General features: G+C 42.3%; 3 protein-coding genes across 4 annotated transcripts; 1 reads left to right on the top strand and 2 right to left on the bottom strand.

The window, feature by feature from the left end:
• Nucleotides 1-3,582: 3,582 nt before the first annotated feature.
• LOC125515574 lies at nt 3,583-6,190 on the top strand. The gene is made up of 4 exons (XM_048681067.1): nt 3,583-3,889; nt 4,264-5,172; nt 5,248-5,403; nt 5,591-6,190. Exons 1-4 carry the CDS (start codon nt 3,806-3,808, stop codon nt 6,032-6,034), a joined length of 1,593 nt encoding a protein of 530 aa, XP_048537024.1. The 5' UTR covers nt 3,583-3,805; the 3' UTR covers nt 6,035-6,190.
• A 123-nt stretch (nt 6,191-6,313) lies between these two features.
• Nucleotides 6,314-8,114, bottom strand: LOC125515575. 2 transcript variants are annotated; one of them, XM_048681069.1, is made up of 3 exons: nt 7,960-8,114; nt 7,703-7,855; nt 6,314-7,062 (listed from the first exon to the last, which is right to left on the bottom strand). In XM_048681069.1, exons 1-3 carry the CDS (start codon nt 8,083-8,085, stop codon nt 7,036-7,038), a joined length of 306 nt encoding a protein of 101 aa, XP_048537026.1. In that variant the 5' UTR covers nt 8,086-8,114; the 3' UTR covers nt 6,314-7,035. The 2 variants fall into 2 exon arrangements, with proteins under 2 accessions (XP_048537026.1, XP_048537025.1); XM_048681068.1 differs by having other exon boundaries at nt 6,314-7,055.
• Nucleotides 8,115-9,855: 1,741 nt separating this feature from the next.
• Nucleotides 9,856-12,190, bottom strand: LOC125517079. The gene is made up of 4 exons (XM_048682287.1): nt 12,107-12,190; nt 10,783-11,718; nt 10,552-10,707; nt 9,856-10,350 (listed from the first exon to the last, which is right to left on the bottom strand). Exons 1-4 carry the CDS (start codon nt 12,188-12,190, stop codon nt 9,856-9,858), a joined length of 1,671 nt encoding a protein of 556 aa, XP_048538244.1.
• Nucleotides 12,191-27,110: the final 14,920 nt, after the last annotated feature.

Below are 27,110 nucleotides of genomic sequence, written 5' to 3'. Positions count from 1 at the left end.
GACCGAACAAGCCGGCTCACTAAGGACTGTACCAGTAGTGTGGGTTTCTAGCTATTTTTTCTCAAGGTTGGTTCATTTTTAATTCTTTTTGTCTATTTTTTGGCTGATTTTTGTTCACTATTATTTTTCTTTTCTTATCCCTTTTCATTTTAATTTCATGAACTTCTATTTTTATAAAATTGTGAAAATTATAAATTCATAGTTTTTTTAAAAAATGGAAATTTTCAAATTTGTAACCTTTCTTCAAATACGTAAATATTTTTCATGATTTTTTAAAAGTTCTTGATTATTTCAAAATGAACGAAAGTTTTCCAAATCTGTGAACTCTTTCAAAATCCATAGAATTTTTTGGAAATCATGAACAATTTTCAAATTCACAAACAATTTTTAAAAATTGTAAACTTTTTGCCAATCCGCGTAATTTTAAAAATTCATGAACTTTTTTACCAATTACATGATTTTTAAATCAAATTCATAAACTTTTTGAATGTGTGATGTTTTTTTTCAAATTCATGTACACTGTTATGGCAATCCCTAGTTGTTGTTTTTTTGCAAATGTTTCAGAAAAAATCAAATGGTCAAGGATCAAATGATGTATGGACAATGGGCAGCAGTTAGAGGTCAAAGGTTAAGCTATTAGCCGTCAGCCGGTCAAAGGAGTCAGCGGTCAAAAACAAATCCTCGCTCATGTGAGAGTCAGTTTGTTGGGCCAGCCCACAAAAATCCTCTCATGTTAGCGTTGGTTACGTTACCTGCCGCAATGAGCACTAACAAGGAGCTCTCCTTAAAGTCTGTGTATGACCCTACGCGATCTATTTTGGAAGCGAGCCTCGAGAAGCACACTTTGCAAGTTTGGTGGTCCATTTTTTAGGGAAGGGATACCCTCAAGTTGGGCCTCATTAACAAGATTGGCATTGTTGAAAACACGAAATTTGAAGGTGCGTCCGGTTTGCCAAGAATCTTTACATCTGTCGTAGCTGGTTAATGAGTCTATTGACCATACTTTGGCTCATGGAAGGTGGAAGCAATTGAAGAACATTTTTATGATATGGACAATGGCAGTTTCTCGGCCCAGGGCTACCTCGCTACGTTAGTTCCTGGCCCGATGGATTAGGCTACATACCCCTAGGTCGGTTCCGTCCTAGATCATATTGGGCAGCCCATGATATTTATACGAAAGGCTATAAAAGACTTGTCGTACAAGACGATGATTCTAGAGCCGAGGAGAACTCTACCTCCACTAAGATAGTTGACTGGGACCTCTAACCCTAGAACTCCTGGTGTGCTATATAAGCCATGTGAAGGCTTGTCAATATATCATTATACAATTCCTTTGGTTCTGTACATGTACTTTATACACCCCTGTCGCAATATACATGAGCAGGGTTAGGTTAATACCTCGATCCGAGAGGGCCCGGACCTATGTCAATCTTGCTCCTTGTTTCCCTTCTGACCTAATCGCTACGCTTTGGCACTTAATTGAACTATATTAGTTCTTTATGTTTTGGGCGCATAATTATAACTTTAGTGTACATAAAATGAAAGTTTAGATCACGTGCTAGATGTAGTTTTTATATGATGTAAAATTGTTTATGAAGTCAAAATTCTGATTGTCAGTTGTTCATAATAACATTGAGAGTAAACGTCAGACTGTATTTCTATATCCGATGCTAAATTGATTTGAAGATCTATCTTTCTCAGGCCTATTAACTAAGAATGTTTTTATGTTGGACTTATAGCTCAATTCTCTTTTGTTGTTGATCATGTGCTTTTAGTACATTATGTCATGAATATATTTGAGGCGTATATATTTTCATATGTGGATCGACGTCTAAATAGTCAGACAACATTATATGAATATATTTTTATGGTGCTTCTAGAACCATTTGATGGTATTTATGAATGAAAAAGGGAATAAATTGCTTAATGAACTCAATACAAATATATTCTCGCAAAAAGATTAATACATATATTGACATCTTACTATCTTGGTAGGTAATGCTTTTATTGTTGTGTGTCTTCACCCACATAAAATTTTCAATCCCATGGCACCGCCGATATCTTTATGAGCTGGCCACAAGTATCCTACGATATAATTTAAGGAAGTATGCACCAGACATGTGATTGGGCAGTTTTATGTGTGTGAGAATGACGATGATATTTTCTATCTCGACCATAAACTCTTTAATATATAATAATAATATATTAATATTTATTACTCCCTCCAAACAGGTGCATAGGGCATGCATGTGTTCCTAGGTCATCAATTTGACTAACAAAATACATGTTATATACCACCAAAAATATATGTTTAGAAACTTTGTTCAATTACAAATCCAGTGATGTGCTTTTTATGGTATATAATACATGTTTTGTTAGTCAAACTAAGGACGTAAAACCCGCACCAACCTTATAAATTTGACAAAGGGGGTACTTGCTTAGCTGCAATACAATGGTCTGTTTATTGTGATCTCGTTAGGTACATTTGGTAAGATGAACCATTTGGGTGAATGCCTACCTTCTCTAATCCATTTGACCTAGGCTCCGTAGGAGCAATTGATATATCAGTAAAAAAAAAGTCTACCACGTGCCGATAGCTGGATGTGTTTTTTGCGGTTGATTCGTAGTATATCCCTCATTTGTTGTACTATGTCTTTGTATCGAATAATAGATCCAAGAATTCCTAGACCATGTTAGATCGACATGAAATTAGTAGCTATTTTCTCTTACTATTAGAATGGGTGTGCTTCATATAGTAGTCCAGAACAACTGGGTAGCCGCCTATATGTGCCTTGTGTAGTTTGCCTCTATTTAATTGTTTGTTGTCAAGAACATAGAATCAAGTAAATCTATCATACGTATTTCAGAATAACCATGAATAAATGAATATGGTGAGATGTTGACCATCTGGACCAAACAACTAATATAATCAATAATAGAATCTTCATATTTTTCATTAACATCGAAGTTTGTAAAAGCTTTATTTTCTTGCATCAATATGGAAATTTCAATTCTCGAATGAAAATAACAGATGTGAAATTGAGGAGTAATGCTACACCTACGTATGGATTCTTACGTACCTACGTGATCGCCAATTTGTCAGTTTTTAATTCTTCATTAGTTGGGGGCACAGGCCCACCCTAGAAATCAGGGGGGTGGGGGGGGGGGTTGATTAGTGGTTACGGTAATTACGTTTGTTAAGTAAGACATGTTCATAGGTGTAGCATTTTTGGAACTTGAGTGCATCATCTAAAAAAAGTTATATAAATAATATTGGTTAATACAAATCAACTTGTGGATTACTTATTTTCCAACTCCTTAAGAAGTATGGACTGTTACCACTTATACAACTTTGGGATTATTTAGTCCTAACCGCAAATTCTACCAATCCATTTTTTATGCCACGTGCTTAGTTTTTTTTAGATAATGCCACGTGCTTAGGTAGTTTTTTTTTTAAACGCGTGTCTGTGTACGAAAAATAATAAAGAAATAGACGGAAGAAAAAGAAAGCGTTGAAGGTCTGGAGTCCACTGGGCCGGCCCATTCTGGTGCGCTTCAGGCAAGAGCTCGTTCAGGATTCCATCGTCTTCTCATCAAGAAAGAAAAAAACATAGGGTTCCATCGAGAGAGGAAAGAGGGGATCGGGAGTCCGTTATGCGCCGCCGCCTGCCTTCCGCCGGCGACGGCGGAGGCCTCGAATAAGCAGCTCCTCCTTCCCCGAGCGGCTCCACTCCGGAACCTAGCAGCTAATCTTCCGAGGAGACGCACGGCAACAGCAACTCTAGACAACAGTTTTCAGAAGACAATGGCGAGGACCAGTCGCCGGCGAGAGGCTGCCAAATTGATGGCCAAACCATCGGTCAAGGCCGGATCCTCCCTCGACAAGCTGGTGAGTTGCTCCTCCAAATCCCTTTTCTTATATAATAATAATAACATTACACGCAAAAAATACTATTTCTCACAACAAGGAATGGTAAAAAGTAGGAACCATGACCAGATTTGCGCCCTTCTGTTGGTAAGTATAATAAATTGTCATCAGCAGATCTACGAGGGAGCCATGGGGGGCGTCCTTAGCAAACCAGGGGGTCAAATTTCAGTCTTTCACACAGCATTCAAATTGCATCTTTTGTCAACAACTTTGTGTTATCTTATATCCAAATCAAAGCCGCATCTTTGCGACAGTAGACAAATTTCATCTCTGATATTGCGTATTTTTTCTGTAATGTGATACCAACTCTGATTTGTTCCAAATGCCAAATGCAGAAAGTCGATCCAGATGATAGGATCAGCAAGTTGCCCAATGACATCCTGCTCAACATTCTTGACCGTCTCGATTTCCGTGACGTTACAAGAACCAGTGTCCTCTCCAGATGTTGGAGTCAGCTTCCTGCCAGTCTCTCACGGCTTAAAATAAGTGCTCTCAGTTTCATGCCCTCACAAACTAGCATATCTGATGATGAATCGGGTGGAACATTGCTTCGGATCAATGCAGTTAATGCAGCCAATGCAGCCATGGTCAAAGCAACAAAGAGTATGCTGGCACACAGGGATCCAGGTGGATGCACCATCCGCCTCTTGAGCACGGTGTTCTACTTGAGAGGTGATGCCCCCATATCCATTGGGCATACTGTGGGCAATGCCATGGCGACACACAGGGTTGAGAAAGCTGAACTCATAGTTCTGACAGAGAAGAAGGGACACATGTGCAGTATTGCTGATCTGGCGAACTATGGGACACGGTTTGTGTCATTTTTTAATGAATGCCACAATGCATTTGCTGGTCTCACACGCCTCTACCTGGAGAATTTGAGTTTCCGTGAATCTGACTTTGTCTCCAACATCCTTGTCACTTGCAAGCAATTGAATTATTTAGGTTTTTTCAATTGTGACACAGAGGATTGGAAACCGCTCCAAGTTGAACACGCACAGCTCAGTGACCTCAGTATTGTCGATTGCTGTTTTGACATGGTCGAACTCACCTGGGTTCCGAAACTCACATGGCTGGCGTTGGAGATACTGGGATCTCCGGAAGAACCACCACTGGTGCTGGGCTATGTCCCATTGCTTCGGGTTCTGAGACTTTCAACTATTGCTCGCAAAATGGTCAAGTTGAGTTCATTTCTTCATGAGACCTCTGTTCGAGACCTGACATTGGGGTTTAAATGCGAAAAGGTAAGTTGCGGGTTGATTGCTTTGTTCTGGCTTCACTTGTTCTCTACTCACCCTATCACGTGCTTATTGTTGCAGATTTGGGTTCAACCAGAGAGTTTGACCAGAAGGCAGGCATATGTGTTCCAGCAACTAAGGATTCTCAATCTAGTTAAAATTCCTGAAGGGTATGATCTCACCTGGACAATGTTCTTCTTGGAAGCGGCGCCGTCCCTGGAGGAGCTCTACATGATGGTATGTTCTTAGCTAATAAATCTTGTTCTATTCTTACTTTTTTTTTGAGGAGTTGCTCTACTACGTGGCTGTATGTTCTCTCCTCCAGTCTTTTGTTTGAGGGGTTGCTCTATTATCTCTGCTTTCACTTGGAGTGCAAAAATTAACCTGTTTCATTTACCTTGTCCTATGGGTGGCATACATGTAGGTATGGGAGCATCGATGTGAAATGGAAATGAATCAGGAGTTTAGCGAGAACAAGGGCGTTGAGTGGGAATCGCGTACATCAAATTTCAAGCACCACCGTCTGGCCAAGTTCATCCTTGTCGGCTTTCAAGCTAATGACTACATGGTGAGTCATGCCAGGCGTGTCTTGAAAGCAGCGGTGAATCTACAAGATGTGTACCTGTATGATAGACTAGTATGTGCCAAGTGCCAAAACAAAGTAGAGGTTGCGCGCATGTATGATGCAGTGGTACGTGGCATGTGCCTAGGCGTGAATCTGCCTATAAAGTTCCCATATACAAATGAGGACCAGCGTGCAGTGCAGAAGCGAATGCCTCGGGGCATTGGGTCACTTGCCAAAATCCACTTCCTGACATCTAAGGAAATAAGGGCCGAACATCTTCCAAGGATAATTGGAGGCTGTTGAGGCAGATTGTTTTACTTGGAGTATTTGTCAGGTGCTTTTGTGGTTGCAACGCGTTATATAACTAAATTCAGTTGAATGTAATTTGCAGCACTAGTGTCCGTGAATTCAAGAATTCGATGATACAGTCAAATTTCATACCAAGTGCGTTGAGTTGTATTGATCCGGTGATCTGTGATGGTGGTGAGTGCATCTGTTGATGTGGTTCTTTGAGAGCATATGTTTTTGTTTTTATTTATATTTATATAGAAGATGAAACATGTAATGATCATGTGCCCCTTTTGTCAACAATATAATTGCTGCAGCACGTAACTTGGGTGGCATTTGAAACAATATAAACCATTTGGTGAAACAGGGAACTCATTTTATGAGAGGAGGCGATTAAAACATTACACACAACACCAAGATCATTTTGCAAACTGACTCCAGCCAGCTAGAAAGTAGTAAGTAAATAAAGTAGGTTCATCAAACAAAGGTCCATAGATACAATAATATCGTCTACTAGCAATACAGTTTCTGTTGACCACATAAAAGAGTATGCAGGGCATTTCTCGACTGCCATATAAAACACACTTGCTAACACAAACTGTCAAAAGGGTGTATGTATACTCTTGCCCAGACCTTCAGATGACATAGCAAAATTCAGCCAAAGTAATGCAAACCCGGCAAATGAATCCTTACACGCAAACTGACTCCCATGTCCAATATGTTCGCAAGCCGGCTGACTGTTTCTCCGCAGAAATATGCGCTTCCATGCCGTGTGTTTACAGTACTCACACATAGGCTTCTCATACATGTATACGTCCTCCAGGGCTGCCGATGTTTTCATGACACTTTTGATGCAATTCACGATCTCCGCCTCACACTGAAACCCAAAGACCCTGAGCATAGACAAATTGTGGTGCTTGAAATCAGATGAAGAAGGTGCTTTCCATAGTACGTGTGCATCCTTCTGCTCGTTGCTAAACCCATACTTAGTCCTCTCTTGCTCATCCACTGTCATTTCACATAGATGATCCCACACCTGCATTCTGGCAAGCAAAATTTAGAAATGTAAGAAAAAAAACTACTTATGTGATTACTCAAAAAAGTTAATGCGCTTGGGAAGCTTGAGATGGGAAAATTCCGCTGTAAGTTGAATGGGCAGCAGAAAGGGGAATTGTTTGGAGATTAGGTACAAAACTTTATTATGACCGGCTCAGGGGCACGGCTGGTGCTGTTTTGAGAGATGATAAAGGAAAATTCATTGCAGGGGGGAATTGGAGAATTGATTGGTGCACGGATGTTCTGACGGCTGAAGCTATGGCGCTTAGATATGGTCTATCTATTGCTCAAAGGGCGGGCTGCAACCGCTTAGTTATTAACTCAGATAACATGGAGGTTATCGAAACCATGAACAATGGAGGACGGTCATCTAGTATAGCGGCGGCAGTGTTTGACGATTGTTATTTTTTAGCATGTGACTTTCCCATTACTAAATTTGAGCATTGTAATAGAGAAGCAAATAGGGTCGCACATGAACTTGCTAAGTTAGCTAGATTTTCTTCATCTTTGAACTGGTTTGAGGAGCCCTTGAGTGAAATTGTATCCCTCCTCATAAACGATGTACTTGTTATCGCAAATGAATAAAGTTTCTATGTTTCTTTTTAAAAAAAAGGTACAAAACTTTACCTTGATGCATAGCTCGTGAAGGGACGGTGCACCTTGGAGAATGAACATTGTCCAATTCAGATCACATTCTTCAGAAATGTGGGTCAAAGTCACATGCCTTAATTTGTGGAACACCTGCAACAATTGATTTGGTTCTTCTGGTTTAACCCAGATCTGCAGAAGACAAAATATGTTTGTGTTAACCTAAAGAACAGAACATAATGCTGGCGCGAAGAAGGAAACTTATAGATGACGACAAGATTATCACATTCACTAACCTTTTCACACAGAAAGTTCAAATTCAGGTCGCTGATGGTGGTTTTCCCAAGGAAGTCACTTAACTTGAGCACCTTCTGCCGGAAGCGAGCCCTATTAGTGATGCTCGGGGTCTGGAGCAGTGGCATATAATCTTTTCCCAAGGAAGATTATCATGCTCACAGGACCACTGAGCATAATTCTTTATCGCATAATGACCATGGGTGGCCCCTGTAGGAAAAATACTCAATTGCACTGGGCCGGAGAGCCGGACCCATTGCCTATGTGCAAGGCATGTGACCGATGAGCCAAATAATGTCAGGGCCTAGCTATAAATGATCGGAATGCAACCGGCAGCCACCTAATAAAAAACGAATCGTTTTTTGTCACTAACGGGTAGCATTGGTGGGCAATTTCTATCAACTTTAGGGGTAATTTTTGTGACGTACGACCAGAAGCAGTAGACACTTTATTATTAGGAAAAGATTTGTCTGAAGTCAAACTTTGTAAAGTTTGACTATATTTATATACAAAAATATCAACATCTACAATACTGGGCTTCTTTGATTCGTAGGATTTTAAAAACATAGGAATAGGAAAAGTATAGGGTTGGAGTGGCATGCCCACTTGAACCCTATAGAATCATCAATGAGTGTTTGATGGCACGGAAATAACAGAGGAATTGTAAAAAGAGGTTGGAGTGGATGTTAAATTTCCTATGAAATGTAGTACAAAAGATTACATAGGAAAAAATCCCATGTGATTCAATCCTATGAATCAAAGGACCAACATAGGAAAAAATCTTAAGGATTTTAATCCTCCAGAATCCTATAAAATTCCTTTGAATCAGAGGAGCCCTAAATGTATACAATATGAGAATTAAATTCCTAGCAAATCTTTTTTTTAGGGAATGCCATCATGGCTGATTATTATATTGATTTGGGGAATAAAGATGCATCCTCAGCCAGTACATCAACTAAGAAATCATGTGGGTCTGCCGTCCACACAATCGTTTGGGCATCAACCACTATACTAGCTACCACATGAGCTGCCATATTTTCTTTTCTAGGACAATAAGCAAAAAATAAGAAAAATAAAACTGCGACACAGAAAGCTACACTCTTCAGAGGTCGTCGCCGCAGGTCCAATAAAGTTTCCCCCTTGCTGCATAGCCTCTACCACTTCCATGCAATCTGACTCAACAAGCAGTTTAGAGCATCCCATTTGACCAGTAAGAATCAAACTTTATTATTTTCTAAGTTCATAAAGATTTCGTATTGTGAATGTTGATACTCCCTCTATTCACTTTTATAAGACCTTGAAGACATTTCAGATAATGTACAAAACAACCCATTTTAAGTTGTCTGAAATGACTTACAAAAGTGAACGGAGGGAGTATTATTTTCTATAAAGTTGATCAAGCTTTATGAAGTTTGACTTGACAAATATTATATTCGAGCTAAAAACATCAGTAGAACACCACAGACAACAGAGAAGCGAGCCACATCCAATGGCGAGATGCAGAACAGAGAGCTAGGGTACCAAAACGCACGCCTACAAGCCTGTAGAAGACTCTCTCCTTTCTCTCGCGGACGTGCAGTTTGCTTGCCATGACAAAAAGAAAATGCTAGCTATGTTCCTTGTCAAAACTTTTATGGGAAGAATTCAGTCAAATGGAACCCCAGTTACGTGCTGCAGCAATTATACGGTTGACAAAGGGAACCATATATATCAACTGATGCACACTCACCACCATCATAGATCAATATAACCCTACACACTTGGTCTCAAATTTTAACTGGTTGTATCGACTTCTTCAATTCAGCTACAAATTACTTCAACTGAATTTAGTTTACACAAGCGTTGCAAGCACAAAAGAAGAGCAAACAAGAAAAGCTGGCACCTCCAACCGACTAGTATTAAATACGTTGTCCTAGCCTCGACAACATCCAGTCATCTTCTATGGCACCCATAGAGTATCCATCTATCCTTGGACCATGTTCAGCCCTTGTTTCCTTAGATGCCATGAAGTGGATTTTGGCAAGTGACCCAATGCCCCGGGGCATTCGCTTCTGCACTGAACGCCGGTCCTCATTTGTATACGGGAACTTTATTGGCAGATTCACGCCTGGGCACATACCACGTACCAGTGCATCAAACTTGAGCATATTCTCTACTTTCTTGTGACACTTGGCACATGCCAGTCTATCATACAGGTACACATCCTGTAGATTCACCGCTGCTTTCAGGACACGCCTGACATGAGTCACCATGTAGTCTTTAGCTTGAAAGCCGACGAGGATGAACTTGGCCAGACAGTGGTGCTTGAAATTTGATGTATGTGATTCCCACTCAACGCCCTTGTTCTCGCTAATGTCCTGATCCATTTCCATTTCACATGGATGGTCCCATACCTGCACCCATAGGACAAAGGTAAATGAAACAGGTTAATTTTGCACTCCAAATGACAGCACATGTGTGTGCAATCATGCAACCGACATAATAGAGCAACCCCTCAAACAAAAGACTGGAGGAGAGAACATACAGCCACATGGTAAAACAACTCCTCAAAAAAAAAGTAAGAATAGAACAAGATTTATTAGCTAAGAACATACCTTCATGTAGAGCTCCTCCAGGGACGGCGCCGCTTCCAAGAAGAACATTGTCCAGGTGAGATCATACCCTTCAGGAATTTTAACTAGATTGAGAATCCTTAGTTGCTGGAACACATATGCCTGCCTTCTGGTCAAACACTCTGGTTGAACCCAAACCTGCAACAATAAGCAAGTGATAGGATGAATAGGGAACAAGTGAAGCCAGAACAAAGCAATCAACCCACAACTTACCTTTTCGCATTTAAACCCCAACGTCAGGTCTCGAACAGAGGTCTCATGGAGAAACGTACTCAACTTGACATTTTTGTGGAAACTACGAGCAGCATTTGAAAGTCTCAGAACCCTGAGCAATGGGACATAGCCCAGTGACAGTGGTAGTTCTGCGTGATATAACCAAAACAAAAACGCCAGCCAGGTGAGTTTCGGAACCCAGGTGAGTTCGACCATGTCAAAACGGCAATCAACAATACTAAGCTCACTGAGCTGTGCGTGTTCAACTCGGAGCGTTACCGAATCCTCTGTGTCACAATTGTAAAAACCTAAATAATATAATTGCTTGCAAGTGACAAGGATGTTAGAGACAAAGTTGGATTCACGGAATCTCAAATTCTCCAGGTAGAGGCGTGTGAGACCAGCAAATGCATTGTGGCATTCATTAAAAAATGACACAAACCGTGTCCCAAACTTCACCATCTCATCAATACTACACCCGCATCCTTTCTGCTGTGTCAAAACTGTGAATTCGGCTTTCTCGACCTTGAGTGTCACAATGGCATTGCCAACAGTATGCCCAACGGATATGGGGGTATCACCTCTCAAGTAGAATGTCGTGCTCAAGAGGCGGATGGTGCATCCACCTGGATCCCTGTGTGCCAGCATGCTCTTTGTCGCTTTGACCACAGCTGCATTGGCTGCATTTACTGCATTGATCCTAAGCAATGCATTGATCCGAAGAAATTTTCCATCCAATTCATCATCAGATATTCTAGTTTGTGGGGACAGAAAATCACGAGCACTTATTTTAAGCAGTGAGAGATTGGCAGGAAGCTGACTCCAACATCTGGAGAGGACACTGGTTCTTGTAACGTCATGGAAATCGAGACGGTCAAGAATGTTGACCAGTATGTCATTGGGCAACTTGCTGATCCTATCACGTTCATTAGCTTTCTGCATTTGGCATTGGAACAAATCAGAGTTGGTATCACATTACAGAAAAATACGCAATATCAGAGATGCAATTTGTCTGCTGTCGCAAAGACGCAGCTTTGATTTAGCTAAGATAACGCAAATCTGTTAACAAAAATGTACCAAAAACTTTTTTCTATAGACTGAAAAGATGCAATTCGAATGCTGTGTGAAAGACTGAAATTTGACCCCTGGTTTGCTAAGGACACCCCCTCGTAGATCTGTTGATGACAATTTATTATACTTTCCCACAGAAGGGCGCAAATCTGATCATGGTTCCTAGTTTTTACTATTCTTTGCTGTGAGAAATAGTATTTTTTGCGTGTAATGTTGTTATTATAAGAAAAGGGATTTTGTAGGGCCAACTCACCAGCTTGTCGAGGGAGGATTTGGCCTTGACCGATGGTTTGGCCATCAATTTGGCAGCCTCTCGCCGGCGACTGGTCCTCGCCATTGCCGCGCTGCTGGCCAGTCTTCGGAAAACTGATGTCTAGGTTCCCGCCACCGATGGAAACTCGGAGACAGAATTTGAAACAGGGCCTGTTTCTGATTGCTTCGATTGCCGGTTGTAGCTCGGGAAGGAGGAGTTGCTGCTTGGATTGGGGAGCTGCTTGGATAACTGACTCCCGATCCCCTCTTTCCTCTCTCGATGGCACCTTAGGGTTTTTTTTTTTTTTTGAGGGGTTCGACGGAGGGGCGATCCTGTACGTACGGGTACCTTCAACGCTTTCTTTTCCTTTCGTTTATTTCTTTGTTTTCCGTACACAGACACGCGTTTAAAAAAAACTACCTAAGCACGTGCCATTATCTCAAAAAAAAAAGTAAGCACGTGCCAGAAAAAAAATGCATTGGTAGAATTCTAATTTGCGGTTAGGAGTAAATAATCCCAAAAGTTGTATCAGTGGTAACAGTCCATACTTCTTAAAGAGTTGGAAAATAATCCACAAGTTGATTTGTATTAACCAATAGTAATAAAAAGTCATAACCATCCTAGATTAGGCGTTCAAAAGTTTTATATAACTTCTATTTTAGACGATGCACTCAAGTTCACATGTGTTATTTTTCATTCAAGAATTATTGAATTTCCCATATTGATTTAAGAAAATAAAGCTTTTACAAACTTCGATATTAATGAAAAATATGAACATTCTATTATTTTTAAATTATTAGGTGTTTGCTCATATGGCCAACATCTCACCATATTCATTTATTCATGACGGCAAACAATTAAATAGAGGCAAACTACACAAAGCACATATAGACGGCTATCCACTTGTTCTAGACTACTACTCCTTCAGTTCCAAATTACTTGACCCATATTTATCTAGATACGGATGTATCTACACATTAAATAAGTAGAGATACATCCGTTTTTAGACAAATTCAAGTCAATTAATTTGGAACGGAGGGAGTATATAAACCACACCCATTCTTATAGTTAGAGACAATAGCTACAAGTTTCACGTTGATCTAACATAGCCTAGGAATTCTTGGATCTATTTATTTGATACAAAGACATAATACAACAAATGAGGGATATACTACGAATCGATCGCAAAAAAAAACATCCAGCTATCGGCATGTGGTAGACTTTTTTTTACTGGTGTATCACTTGCTCCTACGGAGCCTATGTCAAATAGATTAGAGAAGGTAGGCATTCACCCAAATGGTTTGTCTTACCAAGTGTATCTAAAAGATCACAATAAACAGATCATTGTATTGCAGCTCAAGAAGTACCCCCTTTTGTAAAATTTATAAGGTTTGGCGCGGGTTTTACGTCCTTAGTTTGACTAACAGAACATGTATCGTATACCATAAAAAGCATGTAATTGGATTTGTAATTGAACAAAGTTTCTAAACATATAATTTTGGTGGCATATAACATGTATTTTGTTAGTAAAATTGATGACCTAGGAACACGTGCATGCCATATGCGCCCGTTTGGAGGTAGTAATAAATATTAATATATTATTATTATATACTAAAGAGTTTATGGTCGAAACAGAAAAATATCACCGTAATTCTCGCACACAAAAAAACGCCCAATCACATGTCTGGTGCATACTTCTTTTAATAATATCATAGGATATGTGTGGCCAGCTCATAAAGATATCGGCGGTGCCATGGGATTGAAAATTTTATGTGGATGAAGATACACAACGATAAAAGCATTACCTACTAAGATGTCAATATATGCATTAATCTTTTTACGAGAATATATTTGTATTGAGTTCATTAAGCAATTTATTCTCTTTCATTTGTAAATACCATCAAAATTCAAATGGTTCTAGAAGCACCATAACAAATATTCATATAAAGTTGTGTGATTATTTAGCCATTGATCCACGCCTCAAATATATTCATGGCATAATGTATTAAAAGCACATAATCAACAACAAAAGAGAATTGAGCTATAAGTCCAGCATAAAAATATTCTTAGTTAATAGGCCCGAGAAAGATAGATCTTCAAATCAATTTAGCATCGGATATAGAAAACACTCTGAATTTACTCTCATTGTTATTATGAACAATCGACAATCGAAATTGGACTTCATAAACCAATTTAACATCAAATAAACACTCTATCTAGCGCGTGATCTAAACTTTCATTATATGTATACTAATTTATGGTCACACACATGGTTATAGATATTTTATCCTTTTGGAAATGAAATGTTATAATTATGCGCCCAAAAAATAAAGAATAAATATAGTTCAATTAAGTACCACGGAGTAGCGATTAGGTCGGAAGGGAAACAAGGAAAAATATTTACCTAGGTCCGGGCCCTCTCAGTCGAGGTATTAACCTACTCCTGATCATGTATACTGCGATAGGGGTGTATAAAGTACATGTATACAACCGAAGGAATTGTATGATGATTTATTGACGAGCTGTCAGATTGCTTATATAGCAGACCGATGGTTCTAGGGTTATAGGTCCTGGCCAACTATGTCAGTGGAGGTAGAGTCCTCTTGGCCCCGACATCCTCTTCTTGTATGACAACTCTTCTGTAGCCTTTCGTATAAACGTTATGGGCTGCCCAACATGATTTAGGATGGAACCGGCCAAGTGGTACGCAACCGATCCACCAAGTTGGGAACTAATGTGGCGGGATACCCTTGGGCCAGATAATGTCATTGTCCATATCATAAAAATGTTCTTCAATTGCTTTGACCTCCCATGAGTCGAAGTATGGTCAATAAACTCATTGACTAGCTACAACGGATGTAAAGGTTCTTGGCAAACCGGTACCTTAAAATACCGTGGGGTGCAATTATCATGCCAAAATCTTCGTGTTTTCACCAGTGCCAATCATGTTAATGAGGCCCAACTTGAGGGTATCTCTTCCCTAAAAAATGGACCACCAAACTTGCGAGGTATGTGTCGGTGTTCTGAGACCGGGGGTACCCAGACCCGTCTGCCTGCGGCCCAGCGCGTGGCTTCACCAATGGCCCGGCATGGCCCAGCAGTAGGACCTCACGAGCAAGACCCTCGCGAGGCGAACAACATCAAGACCCCCCCTCCCCGAGTAGCGGCCACCTGAGGCTGCCTCCCAAGGAGCGGATATCTCTAGGCAAGCACCTCGCCACGCGAGGCGCGCGGTGACGTGAGCCATGACGACCAAGGCTAGTAGGGCGCTAGCGGGCGCAATCTAGGACAATTTCTTCTTTAGTTCTAAGGAGGCAAAGATGTACGCGGGTTCCCAAGGAATCCCCAAAGGTTTCCATTCTAGTGCAGCAAGACCAAGACCACGGGCTCGGCAGGACGAAGGTCATCACCAAGCCCACCACTGTGTCACGACCAGAAGCTTTGCAGGCGAAGACCACGCCTTTAGTCAGGATAGGGTGTACTCCCGTCCCCCTTCAAAATTTGCCATTGTGGTATTCCTTCCCGCCTAAGCTATGATGGAAGAGGACCAAGGCCACTATAAATATAGATTAGTCTCCACCTTGGAGGGGGGATCGGATCCTTCTGCCATTGAGCCCCCCGAGACAGCTCACACTTGTACTAGTTCATACTCATCCTTCTCGTGAGGCAATCCACCACAAAGCAAAAGTAGGGTTTTACACCGCAAATTGGCCTGAACGTGGGTAAATCACCGTGTCCACTTCCTCTTCCCGATGGCCCAAACTCGACGAAGCCAAGCTGTGGGCTAGTGAGCAGCGACTGTGTTGGGGAACGTAGTAATTTCAAAAAAATTCCTACGCACACGCAAGATCATGGTGATGCATAGCAACGAGAGGGGAGAGTGTGATCTACGTACCCTTGTAGATCGACAACGGAAGCGTTTGGTTGATGTAGTCGTACGTCTCCACGGCCCGACCGATCAAGCACCGAAACTACGACACCTCCGAGTTCTAGCACACGTTCAGCTCGATGACGATCCCCGGACTCCGATCCAGCAAAGTGTCGGGGAAGAGTACCGTCAGCACGACGGCGTGGTGACGATCTTGATGTACTACTGCCGCAGGGCTTCGCATAAGCACCGCTACAATATTATCGAGGACTATGGTGGCAGGGGGCGCCGCACACGGCTAAGAATATGATCACGTGGATCAACTTGTGTTCCTCTGGGGTGCCCCTGCCTCCGTATATAAAGGATCAAGGGGGGGGTGCGGCCGTCCTAGGAGAGGCGCGCCAGGAGGAGTCCTACTCCCTCCGGGAGTAGGATTCCCCCCCCCCAATCCTAGTTGGAATAGGATTCGCGGAGGGGGGAAAAGAGGAAGGGGGGCCGGCCCCCTCTCCTTGTCCTATTCGGACCAAGGGAGGGGAGGGGCACGCGGCCCATCTCTGGCTGCCTCTTCTCTTTTCCACTAAGGCCCACTAAGGCCCATATATCTCCCGGGGGTTCCGGTAACCTCCCGGTACTCCGGTAAAATCCCGATTTCACCCGGAACACTTCCGATATCCAAACATAGGCTTCCAATATATCAATCTTTATGTCTCGACCATTTCGAGACTCCTCGTCATGTCTGTGATCACATCCGGGACTCCAAACAACCTTCGGTACATCAAAACGTATAAACTCATAATATAACTGTTATCGAAACCTTAAGCGTGCGGACCCTACGGGTTCGAGAACAATGTAGACATGACCGAGACATGTCTCCGGTCAATAACCAATAGCGGGACCTGGATGCCCATATTGGCTCCTACATATTCTACGAAGATCTTTATCGGTCAGACCGCATAACAACATACGTTGTTCCCTTTGTCATCGGTATGTTACTTGCCCGAGATTCGATCGTCGGTATCCAATACCTAGTTCAGTCTCATTACCGGCAAGTCTCTTTACTCGTTCCATAATACATCATCTCGCAACTAACTCATTAGTTGTATTGCTTGCAAGGCTTAAGTGATGTGCATTACCGAGAGGGCCCAGAGATACCTCTCCGACGATCGGAGTGACAAATCCTAATCTCGAAATACGTCAACCCAACATGTACCTTTGGAGACACCTGTAGAGCACCTTTATAATCACCCAGTTACGTTGTGACGTTTGGTAGCACACAAAGTGTTCCTCCGGCACACGGGAGTTACATAATCTCATAGTCATAGGAACATGTATAAGTCATGAAGAAAGCAATAGCAACATACTAAATGATCGGGTGCTAAGCTAATGGAATGGGTCATGCCAATCAGATCATTCAACTAATGATGTGATCCCGTTTAATCAAATGACAACTCTTTGTCCATGGTTAGGAAACATAACCATCTTTGATTAACGAGCTAGTCAAGTAGAGGCATACTAGTGACACTTAGTTTGTCTATGTATTCACACATGTATTATGTTTCCGGTTAATACAATTCTAGCATGAATAATAAACTTTTATCATGATATAAGGAAAGAAATAATAACTTTATTATTGCCTCTAGGGCATATTTCCTTCAAGTCTCTCACTTGCACTAGAGTCAATAATCTAGATTACACAGTAATGATTCTAACACCCATGGAGCTTTGGTGTTGATCATGTTTTGCTCGTGGAAGAGGCTTAGTCAACGGGTCTGCTACATTCAGCTCCGTATGTATCTTGCAAATCTCTATGTCTCCCACCTGGACTAGATCCCGGATGAAATTGAAGCGTGTCTTGATGTGTTTGGTCCTCTTGTGAAATCTGGATTCCTTTGCCAAGGCAATTGCACCAGTATTGTCACAAAAGATTTTTATTAGACCCGATGCACTAGGTATGACACCTAGATCGGATATGAACTCCGTCATCCAGACTCCTTCATTTGCTGCTTCCGAAGCAGCTATGTACTCCGCTTCACATGTAGATCCCGCCACGACGCTTTGTTTAGAACTGCACCAACTGACAGCTCCACCGTTTAATGTAAACACGTATCCGGTTTGCGATTTAGAATCGTCCGGATCAGTGTCAAAGCTTGCATCAACGTAACCGTTTACGATGAGCTCTTTGTCACCTCCATATACGAGAAACATATCCTTAGTCCTTTTCAGGTATTTCAGGATGTTCTTGACCGCTGTCCAGTGATCCACTCCTGGATTACTTTGGTACCTCCCTGCTAAACTTATAGCAAGGCACACATCAGGTCTGGTACATAGCATTGCATACATGATAGAGCCTATGGCTGAAGCATAGGGAACATCTTTCATTTTCTCTCTATCTTCTGCAGTGGTCGGGCATTGAGTCTGACTCAACTTCACACCTTGTAACACAGGAAAGAACCCTTTCTTTGCTTGATCCATTTTGAACTTCTTCAAAATCTTGTCAAGGTATGTGCTTTGTGAAAGTCCAATTAAGCGTCTTGATCTATCTCTATAGATCTTTATGCCTAATATGTAAATAGCTTCACCGAGGTCTTTCATTGAAAAACTCTTATTCAAGTATCCCTTTATGCTATCCAGAAATTCTATATCATTTCCAATCAGTAATATGTCATCCACATATAATATCAGAAATGCTACAGAGCTCCCACTCACTTTGTTGTAAATACAGGCTTCTTCGAAAGTCTGTATAAAACCAAATGCTTTGATCACACTATCAAAGTGTTTATTCCAACTCCGAGAGGCTTGCACCAGTCCATAAATGGATCGCTGGAGCTTGCACACTTTGTTAGCTCCCTTTGGATCGATAAAACCTTCCGGTTGCATCATATACAACTCTTCTTCCAGAAATCCATTCAGGAATGCAGTTTTGACATCCATCTGCCAAATTTCATAATTATAAAATGCGGCAATTGCTAACATGATTCGGGCAGACTTAAGCATCGCTACGGGTGAGAAGGTCTCATCGTAGTCAACCCCTTGAACTTGTCAAAAACCTTTTGCGACAAGTCGAGATTTGTAGACAGTAATATTACCGTCAGCGTCAGTCTTCTTCTTGAAGATCCATTTATTCTCAATTGCTTGCCGATCATCGGGCAAGTCAACCAAAGTCCATACTTTGTTCTCATACATGGATCCCATCTCAGATTTCATGGCTTCAAGCCATTTTTCGGAATCTGGGCTCACCATCGCTTCTTCATAGTTCGTAGGTTCATCATGATCTAGTAGCATGATTTCCAGAACAGGATTATCGTACCACTCTGGCGCGGATCTTACTCTGGTTGATCTACGAGGTTCAGTAGTATCTTGTTCTGAAGTTTCATGATCATTATCATTAGCTTCCTCACTAATTGGTGTAGGTGTCGCAGAAACAGGTTTCTGTGATGTACTACTTTCCAATAATGGAGCAGGTACAGTTACCTCGTCAAGTTCTACTTTCCTCCCACTCACTTCTTTCGAGAGAAACTCCTTCTCTAGAAAGGATCCATTCTTAGCAACGAATATCTTACCTTCAGATCTGTGATAGAAGGTGTATCCAACAGTCTCCTTTGGGTATCCTATGAAGACACATTTCTCCGATTTGGATTCGAGCTTATCAGGTTGAAGCTTTTTCACATAAGCATCGCAACCCCAAACTTTCAGAAACGACAACTTTGGTTTCTTACCAAACCATAGTTCATAAGGCGTCGTCTCAACGGATTTTGATGGTGCCCTATTTAACGTGAATGCGGCCGTCTCTAAAGCATAACCCCAAAACGATAGCGGTAATTCAGTAAGAGTCATCATGGATCGCACCATATCTAGTAAAGTACGATTACGACGTTCGGACACACCATTACGCTGTGGTGTTCCGGGTGGCGTGAGTTGCGAAACTATTCCGCATTGCTTCAAATGTATACCAAACTCGTAACTCAAATATTCTCCTCCACGATCAGATCATAGAAACTTTATTTTCTTGTTACGATGATTTTCAACTTCACTCTGAAATTCTTTGAACTTTTCAAATGTTTCAGACTTATGTTTCATTAAGTAGATATACCCATATTTGCTTAAGTCATCTGTGAAGGTGAGAAAATAACGATATCCGCCACGAGCCTCAATATTCATCGGACCACATACATCTATATGTATGATTTCCAACAGATTTGTTGCTCTCTCCATAGTGCCAGAGAACGGTGTTTTAGTCATCTTTCCCATGAGGCACGGTTCGCAAGTACCAAGTGATTCATAATCAAGTGGTTCCAAAAGTCCATCAGTATGTAGTTTCTTCATGCGCTTTATACCGATATGACCTAAACGGCAGTGCCACAAATAAGTTGCACTATCATTATCAACTCTGCATCTTTTGGCTTCAACATTATGAATATGTGTGTTACTATTATCGAGATTCATCAAAAATAGACCACTCTTTAAAGGTTCATGACCATAAAAGATATTACTCATATAAATAGAACAACCATTATTCTCTGATTTAAATGAATAACCGTCTCGCATTAAACAAGATCCATATATAATGTTCATGCTCAACGCTGGCACCAAATAACAATTATTTAGGTCTAATATTAATCCCGAAGGTAGATGTAGAGGTAGCGTGCCGACCGCGATCACATCGACTTTGGAACCGTTTCCCACGCGCATCGTCACCTCGTCCTTTCCCAGTGTTCTCTTAATCCGTAGTCCCTGTTTCGAGTTGCAAATATTAGCAACAGAACCAGTATCAAATACCCAGGTGCTACTGCGAGCTCTAGTAAGGTACACATCAATAACATGTATATCACATATACCTTTGTTCACCTTGCCATCCTTCTTATCCGCCAAATACTTGGGGCAGTTCCGCTTCCAGTGACCAGTCTGCTTGCAGTAGAAGCACTCAGTTTCAGGCTTAGGTCCAGACTTGGGTTTCTTCTCTTGAGCAGCAACTTGCTTGCTATTCTTCTTGAAGTTCCCCTTCTTCTTCCCTTTGCCCTTTTTTCTTGAAACTAGTGGTCTTGTTGACCATCAACACTTGATGCTCCTTTTTGATCTCTACCTCCGCAGCTTTCAGCATTGCGAAGAGCTCGGGAATAGTCTTATTCATCCCTTGCATATTATAGTTCATCATCGAAGCTCTTGTAGCTTGGTGGCAGTGATTGGAGAATTCTGTCAATGACGCAATCATCTCGAAGATTAACTCCCATCTGAATCAAGTGATTATTATACCCAGACATTTTGAGTATATGCTCACTGACAGAACTGTTCTCCTCCCTCTTGCAGCTATAGAACTTATTGGAGACTTCATATCTCTCAATCCGGGCATTTGCTTGAAATATTAACTTCAACTCCTGGAACATCTCATATGCTCCATGACGTTCAAAACATCGTTGAAGTCCCAATTCTAAGCCGTAAAGCATGGCACACTGAACTATCGAGTAGTCATCAGCTTTGCTCTGCCAGACGTTCATAACATCTAGTGTTGCTCCTGTAGCAGGCCTGGCACCCAGCGGTGCTTCCAGGACGTAATTCTTTTGTGCAGCAATGAGGATAATCCTCAAGTTGCGGACCCAGTCCGTGTAATTGCTACCATCATCTTTCAACTTTGCTTTCTCAAGGAACGCATTAAAATTCAACGGAACAACAGCACGGGCCATCTATCTACAATCAAACATACATAAGCAAGATACTATCAGGTACTAAGTTCATGATAAATTTAAGTTCAATTAATCAAATTACTTAAAGAACTCCCACTTAGATAGACATCCCTCTAATCCTCTAAGTGATCACGTGATCCAAATCAACTAAACCATGTCCGATCATCACGTGAGATGGAGTAGTTTCATTGGTGAACATCACTATGTTGATCATATCCACTATATGATTCACGCTCGACCTTTCGGTCTCCGTGTTCTGAGGCCATATCTGCATATGCTTGGCTCGTCAAGTATAACCTGAGTATTCCGCGTGTGCAACTGTTTTGCACCCGTTGTATTTGAACATAGAGCCTATCACACCCGATCATCACGTGGTGTCTCAGCACGAAGAACTTTCGCAATGGTGCATACTCAGGGAGAACACTTCTTGATAATTTTAGTGAGAGATCATCTTATAATGCTACCGTCAATCAAAGCAAGATAAGATACACAAAAGATAAACATCACATGCAATCAATATAAGTGATATGATATGGCCATCATCATCTTGTGCCAGTGATCTCCATCTCCGAAGCACCGTCATGATCACCATCGTCACCGGCGCGACACCTTGATCTCCATCGTAGCATCGTTGTCGTCTCGCCAATCTTATGCTTCCACGACTATCGCTACCGCTTAGTGATAAAGTAAAGCATTACAGCGCGATTGCATTGCATACAATAAAGCGACAACCATATGGCTCCTGCCAGTTGCCGATAACTCGGTTACAAAACATGATCATCTCATACAATAAAATTCGGCATCATGTCTTGACCATATCACATCACAACATGCCCTGCAAAAACAAGTTAGACGTCTTCTACTTTGTTGTTGCAAGTTTTACGTGGCTGCTATGGCTTAAGCAAGAACCAATCTTACCTACGCATCAAAACCACAATGATAGTTTGTCAAGTTGGTGTTGTTTTAACCTTCGCAAGGACCGGGCGTAGCTACACTCAGTTCAACTAAAGTTGGAGAAACTGTCACCCGCAAGCCACCTATGTGCAAAGCACATCGGGAGAACCGGTCTCGCGTAAGCGTACGCGTAATGTCAGTCCGGGCCGCTTCGTCCAACAATACCGCCGAACCAAAGTATGACATGCTGGTAAGCAGTATGACTTATATCGCCCACAACTCACTTGTGTTCTACTCGTGCATATAACATCAACACATAAAACCTGGCTCTGATACCACTGTTGGGGAACGTAGTAATTTCAAAAAAATTCCTACGCACATGCAAGATCATGGTGATGCATAGCAACGAGAGGGGAGAGTGTGATCTACGTACCCTTGTAGATCGACAATGGAAGCGTTTGGTTGATGTAGTCGTACGTCTCCACGGCCCGACCGATCAAGCACCGAAACTACGGCACCTCCGAGTTCTAGCACACGTTCAGCTTGATGACGATCCCTGGACTCCGATCCAGCAAAGTGTCGGGGAAGAGTTCCGTCAGCACGACGGCGTGGTGACGATCTTGATGTACTACTGTCGCAGGGCTTCGCCTAAGCACCGCTACAATCGAGGACTATGGTGGCAGGGGGCGCCGCACACGGCTAAGAATATGATCACGTGGATCAACTTGTGTTCCTCTGGGGTGCCCCTGCCTCCGTATATAAAGGCTCAAGGGGGGGTGCGGCCGGCCTAGGAGAGGCGCGCCAGGAGGAGTCCTACTCCCTCCAGGAGTAGGATTCCCCCACAATCCTAGTTGGAATAGGATTCGCGGAGGGGGGAAAAGAGAAAGGGGGGTCGGCCCCCTCTCCTTGTCCTATTCGGACCAAGGGAGGGGAGGGGCACGCGGCCCATCTTAGGCTGCCTCTTCTCTTTTCCACTAAGGCCCACTAAGGCCCATATAGCTCCCGGGGGGTTCCGGTAACCTCCCGGTACTCCGGTAAAATCCCGATTTCACCCGGAACACTTCCGATATCCAAACATAGGATTCCAATATATCGATCTTTATGTCTCGATCATTTCGAGACTCCTCGTCATGTCCGTGATCACATCCGGGACTCCGAACAACCATCGGTACAACAAAACGTATAAACTCATAATATAACTGTCATCGAAACCTTAAGCGTGCGGACCCTACGGGTTCGAGAACAATGTAGACATGACCGAGACATGTCTCCGGTCAATAACCAATAGCAGGACCTGGATGCCCATATTGGCTCCTACATATTCTAAGAAGATCTTTATCGGTCAGACCGCATAACAACATACGTTGTTCCCTTTGTCATCGGTATGTTACTTGCCCGAGATTTGATCGTCAGTATCCAATACCTAGTTCAATCTCGTTACCGGCAAGTCTCTTTACTCGTTCCGTAATACATCATCTCGCAACTAACTCATTAGTTGCATTGCTTGCAAGGCTTAAGTGATGTGCATTACCGAGAGGGCCCAGAGATACCTCTCCGACGATCGGAGTGACAAATCCTAATCTCGAAATATGTCAACCCAACATGTACCTTTGGAGACACCTGTAGAGCACCTTTATAATCACCCAGTTACGTTGTGACGTTTGCTAGCACACAAAGTGTTCCTCCGGCACATGGGAGTTACATAATCTCAAAGTCATAGGAACATGTATAAGTCATGAAGAAAGCAATAGCAACATACTAAACGATCGGGTGCTAAGCTAATGGAATGGGCCATGTCAATCAGATCATTCAACCAATGATGTGATCCCGTTTAATCAAATGACAACTCTTTGTCCATGGTTAGGAAACATAACCATCTTTGATTAACGAGCTAGTCAAGTAGAGGCATACTAGTGACACTTTGTTTGTCTATGTATTCACACATGTATTATGTTTCCGGTTAATACAATTCTAGCATGAATAATAAACTTTTATCATGATATAAGGAAATAAATAATAACTTTATTATTGCCTCTAGGGCATATTTCCTTCACCCGAGTACAGCCACATCGGATGATCACGGCCTTGAAGCGGCTGGACGCGACGTTTGAGAAAGACCTCTAGCAAATCCATGCCAGTCACGCCGTCACGAACAAGCTGGACTACTCGCTCGACCAACATCTTCACCTCCACTTTCTCCGCCGGAGTCACTTTCAAGGAAGAAGGCTTCTTGACTCGAGCCATGGAAAAGGGGGGAGTTGCTACGTCTTGAGCTTGCGTTGGTTTTCCCCGAAGAGGAAGGGATGATGCAGCAGAGTAGCGTAAGTATTTCCCTCAATTTTTGAGAACCAAGGTATCAATCTAGTAGGAGGCCACGCTCAAGTCCCTCGTACCTGCACAAGACGATAGCTACTCGCAACCAACGCGATTAGGGGTTGTCAATCCCTTCACGGTCACTTACGAGAGTGAGATCTGATAGATATAATATTTTTGGTATTTTTATATAAAGATGCAAAGTAAAAAGTAAAGGCAAAGTAAAAAAGCAAAACAAGATTAAAGTGATGGAGATTGATATGATGAGAATAGACCCGGGGGCCATAGGTTTCACTAGTGGCTTCTCTCAAGAGCATAAGTATTCTACGGTGGGTGAACAAATTACTGTTGAGCAATTGACAGAATTGAGCATAATTATGAGAATATCTAGGCATGATCATGTATATAGGCATCACGTCCGTGACAAGTAGACCGAAACGATTCTGCATCTACTACTATTACTCCACTCATCGACCGCCATCCAGCATGCATCTAGAGTATTAAGTTAAAAACAGAGTAACGCCTTAAGCAAGATGACATGATGTAGAGAGATAAATTCATGCAATATGAAATAAACCCCATCTTGTTATCCTCGATGGCAACGATGCAATACGTGCCTTGCTGCCCCTTCTGTCACTGGGAAAGGACACCGCAAGATCGAACCCAAAGCTAAGCACTTCTCCCATGGCAAGAACTACCAATCTAGTTGGCCAAACCAAACGGATAATTCGAAGAGACTTGCAAAGATAACCAATCATACATAAAAAATTCAGAGAAGATTCAAATATTATTCATAGATAGACTTGATCATAAACCCACAATTCATCGATCTCAACAAACACACCGCAAAAAGAAGATTATATCGAATAGATCTCCACAAGAGAGGGGGAGAACTTTGTATTGAGATTCAAAGAGAGAGAAGAAGCCATCTAGCTAGCTACTAACTATGGACCCGAAGGTCTGAGGTAAACTACTCACACTTCATCGAAGGGGCTAGGATGATGTAGAAGCCCTCCGTGATGACGGCCCTCTTCTGGCGGAGCTCCGGAACAGGCCCCAAGATGGGATCTCGTGGATACAGAAAGTTGCGGTGGTGGAATTAGGTTTTTGGCTCCTCTTCTGATCGTTTGGGGGTACGTGTGTATATATAGGAGGAAGAAGTACGCCGGAGGAACAACGAGGGGCCCACGAGGCAGGGGGCGCACCCTAGGGGGCGCCCCCCACCATCGTGACCACCTCTTTTGTTCCTTGGAGCAGGGTCCAAGTCTCCTGGATCACGTTCAGTGAGAAAATCACGTTCCCGAAGATTTTATTCCGTTTGGACTCCGTTTGATATTCCGTTTCTTCGAAACACTGAAATAGGCAAAAAACAGCAATTCTGGGCTGGGCCTCCGGTTAATAGGTTAGTCCCAAAAATAATATAGAAGTGGAAAATAAAGCCCATTATAGTCCAAAACAATAGATAATATAGCATGGAGCAATCAAAAATTATAGATACGTTGGAGACGTATCAGGAGTCCAGCGACTGACCAAGAGTCGGCTGGTCTTTGCAATAGAACCAGGTCGACTGCCACCCTCTGACTGACTCAGGAAGAATCATGGCTGGTAAGGTGCTCTTACTCCTCATTTGGATCCCAAGACCCCCACACATCTGGATCACGTGCGTACTCTCATCACTCGGATTGGCCTTTTTGACCAACTAAGAACGACAGGTGAAAATGTGTTTGAAGAGACCCCAGTGCGGTCGACACCCCAGAAAATTTTCACACATGGACACGAATGCGGCAAGGTACGTGATGGTGTTGGGAGAAAAGTGGTGAAGTTGGGCTCCAAAGAAGTTGAAGAAACCTCGGAAGAAAGGATGGAGAGTGAGGGAGTCCTGGATTAGGGGGTGTTCGGATAGCCGGACTATACCTTCAGCCGGACTCCTGGACTATGAAGATACATGATTGAAGACTTCGTCCCGTGTCCGGATGGGACTTTCCTTGGCGTGGAAGGCAAGCTTGGCGATGCGGATATTCAAGATCTCCTACCATTGTAACCGACTCTATGTAACCCTAACCCTATCCAGTGTCTATATAAACCGGAGGGTTGTAGTCCGTAGGACAGAATCAACTCCATACACAACAATCATACCATAGGCTAGCTTATAGGGTTTAGCCTCCTTGATCTCGTGGTAGATCTACTCTTGTACTACCCATGTCATCAATATTAATCAAGCAGGAGTAGGGTTTTACCTCCATCGAGAGGG

The sequence above is a fragment of the Triticum urartu genome, chromosome 6 (assembly GCF_003073215.2).
Source record: "Triticum urartu cultivar G1812 chromosome 6, Tu2.1, whole genome shotgun sequence".
Taxonomy (NCBI): Eukaryota; Viridiplantae; Streptophyta; class Magnoliopsida; order Poales; family Poaceae; genus Triticum; species Triticum urartu.
The sequence above is the reverse complement of the archived record's forward strand: the minus strand, read 5'-3'. Positions and strand labels throughout refer to the sequence as shown.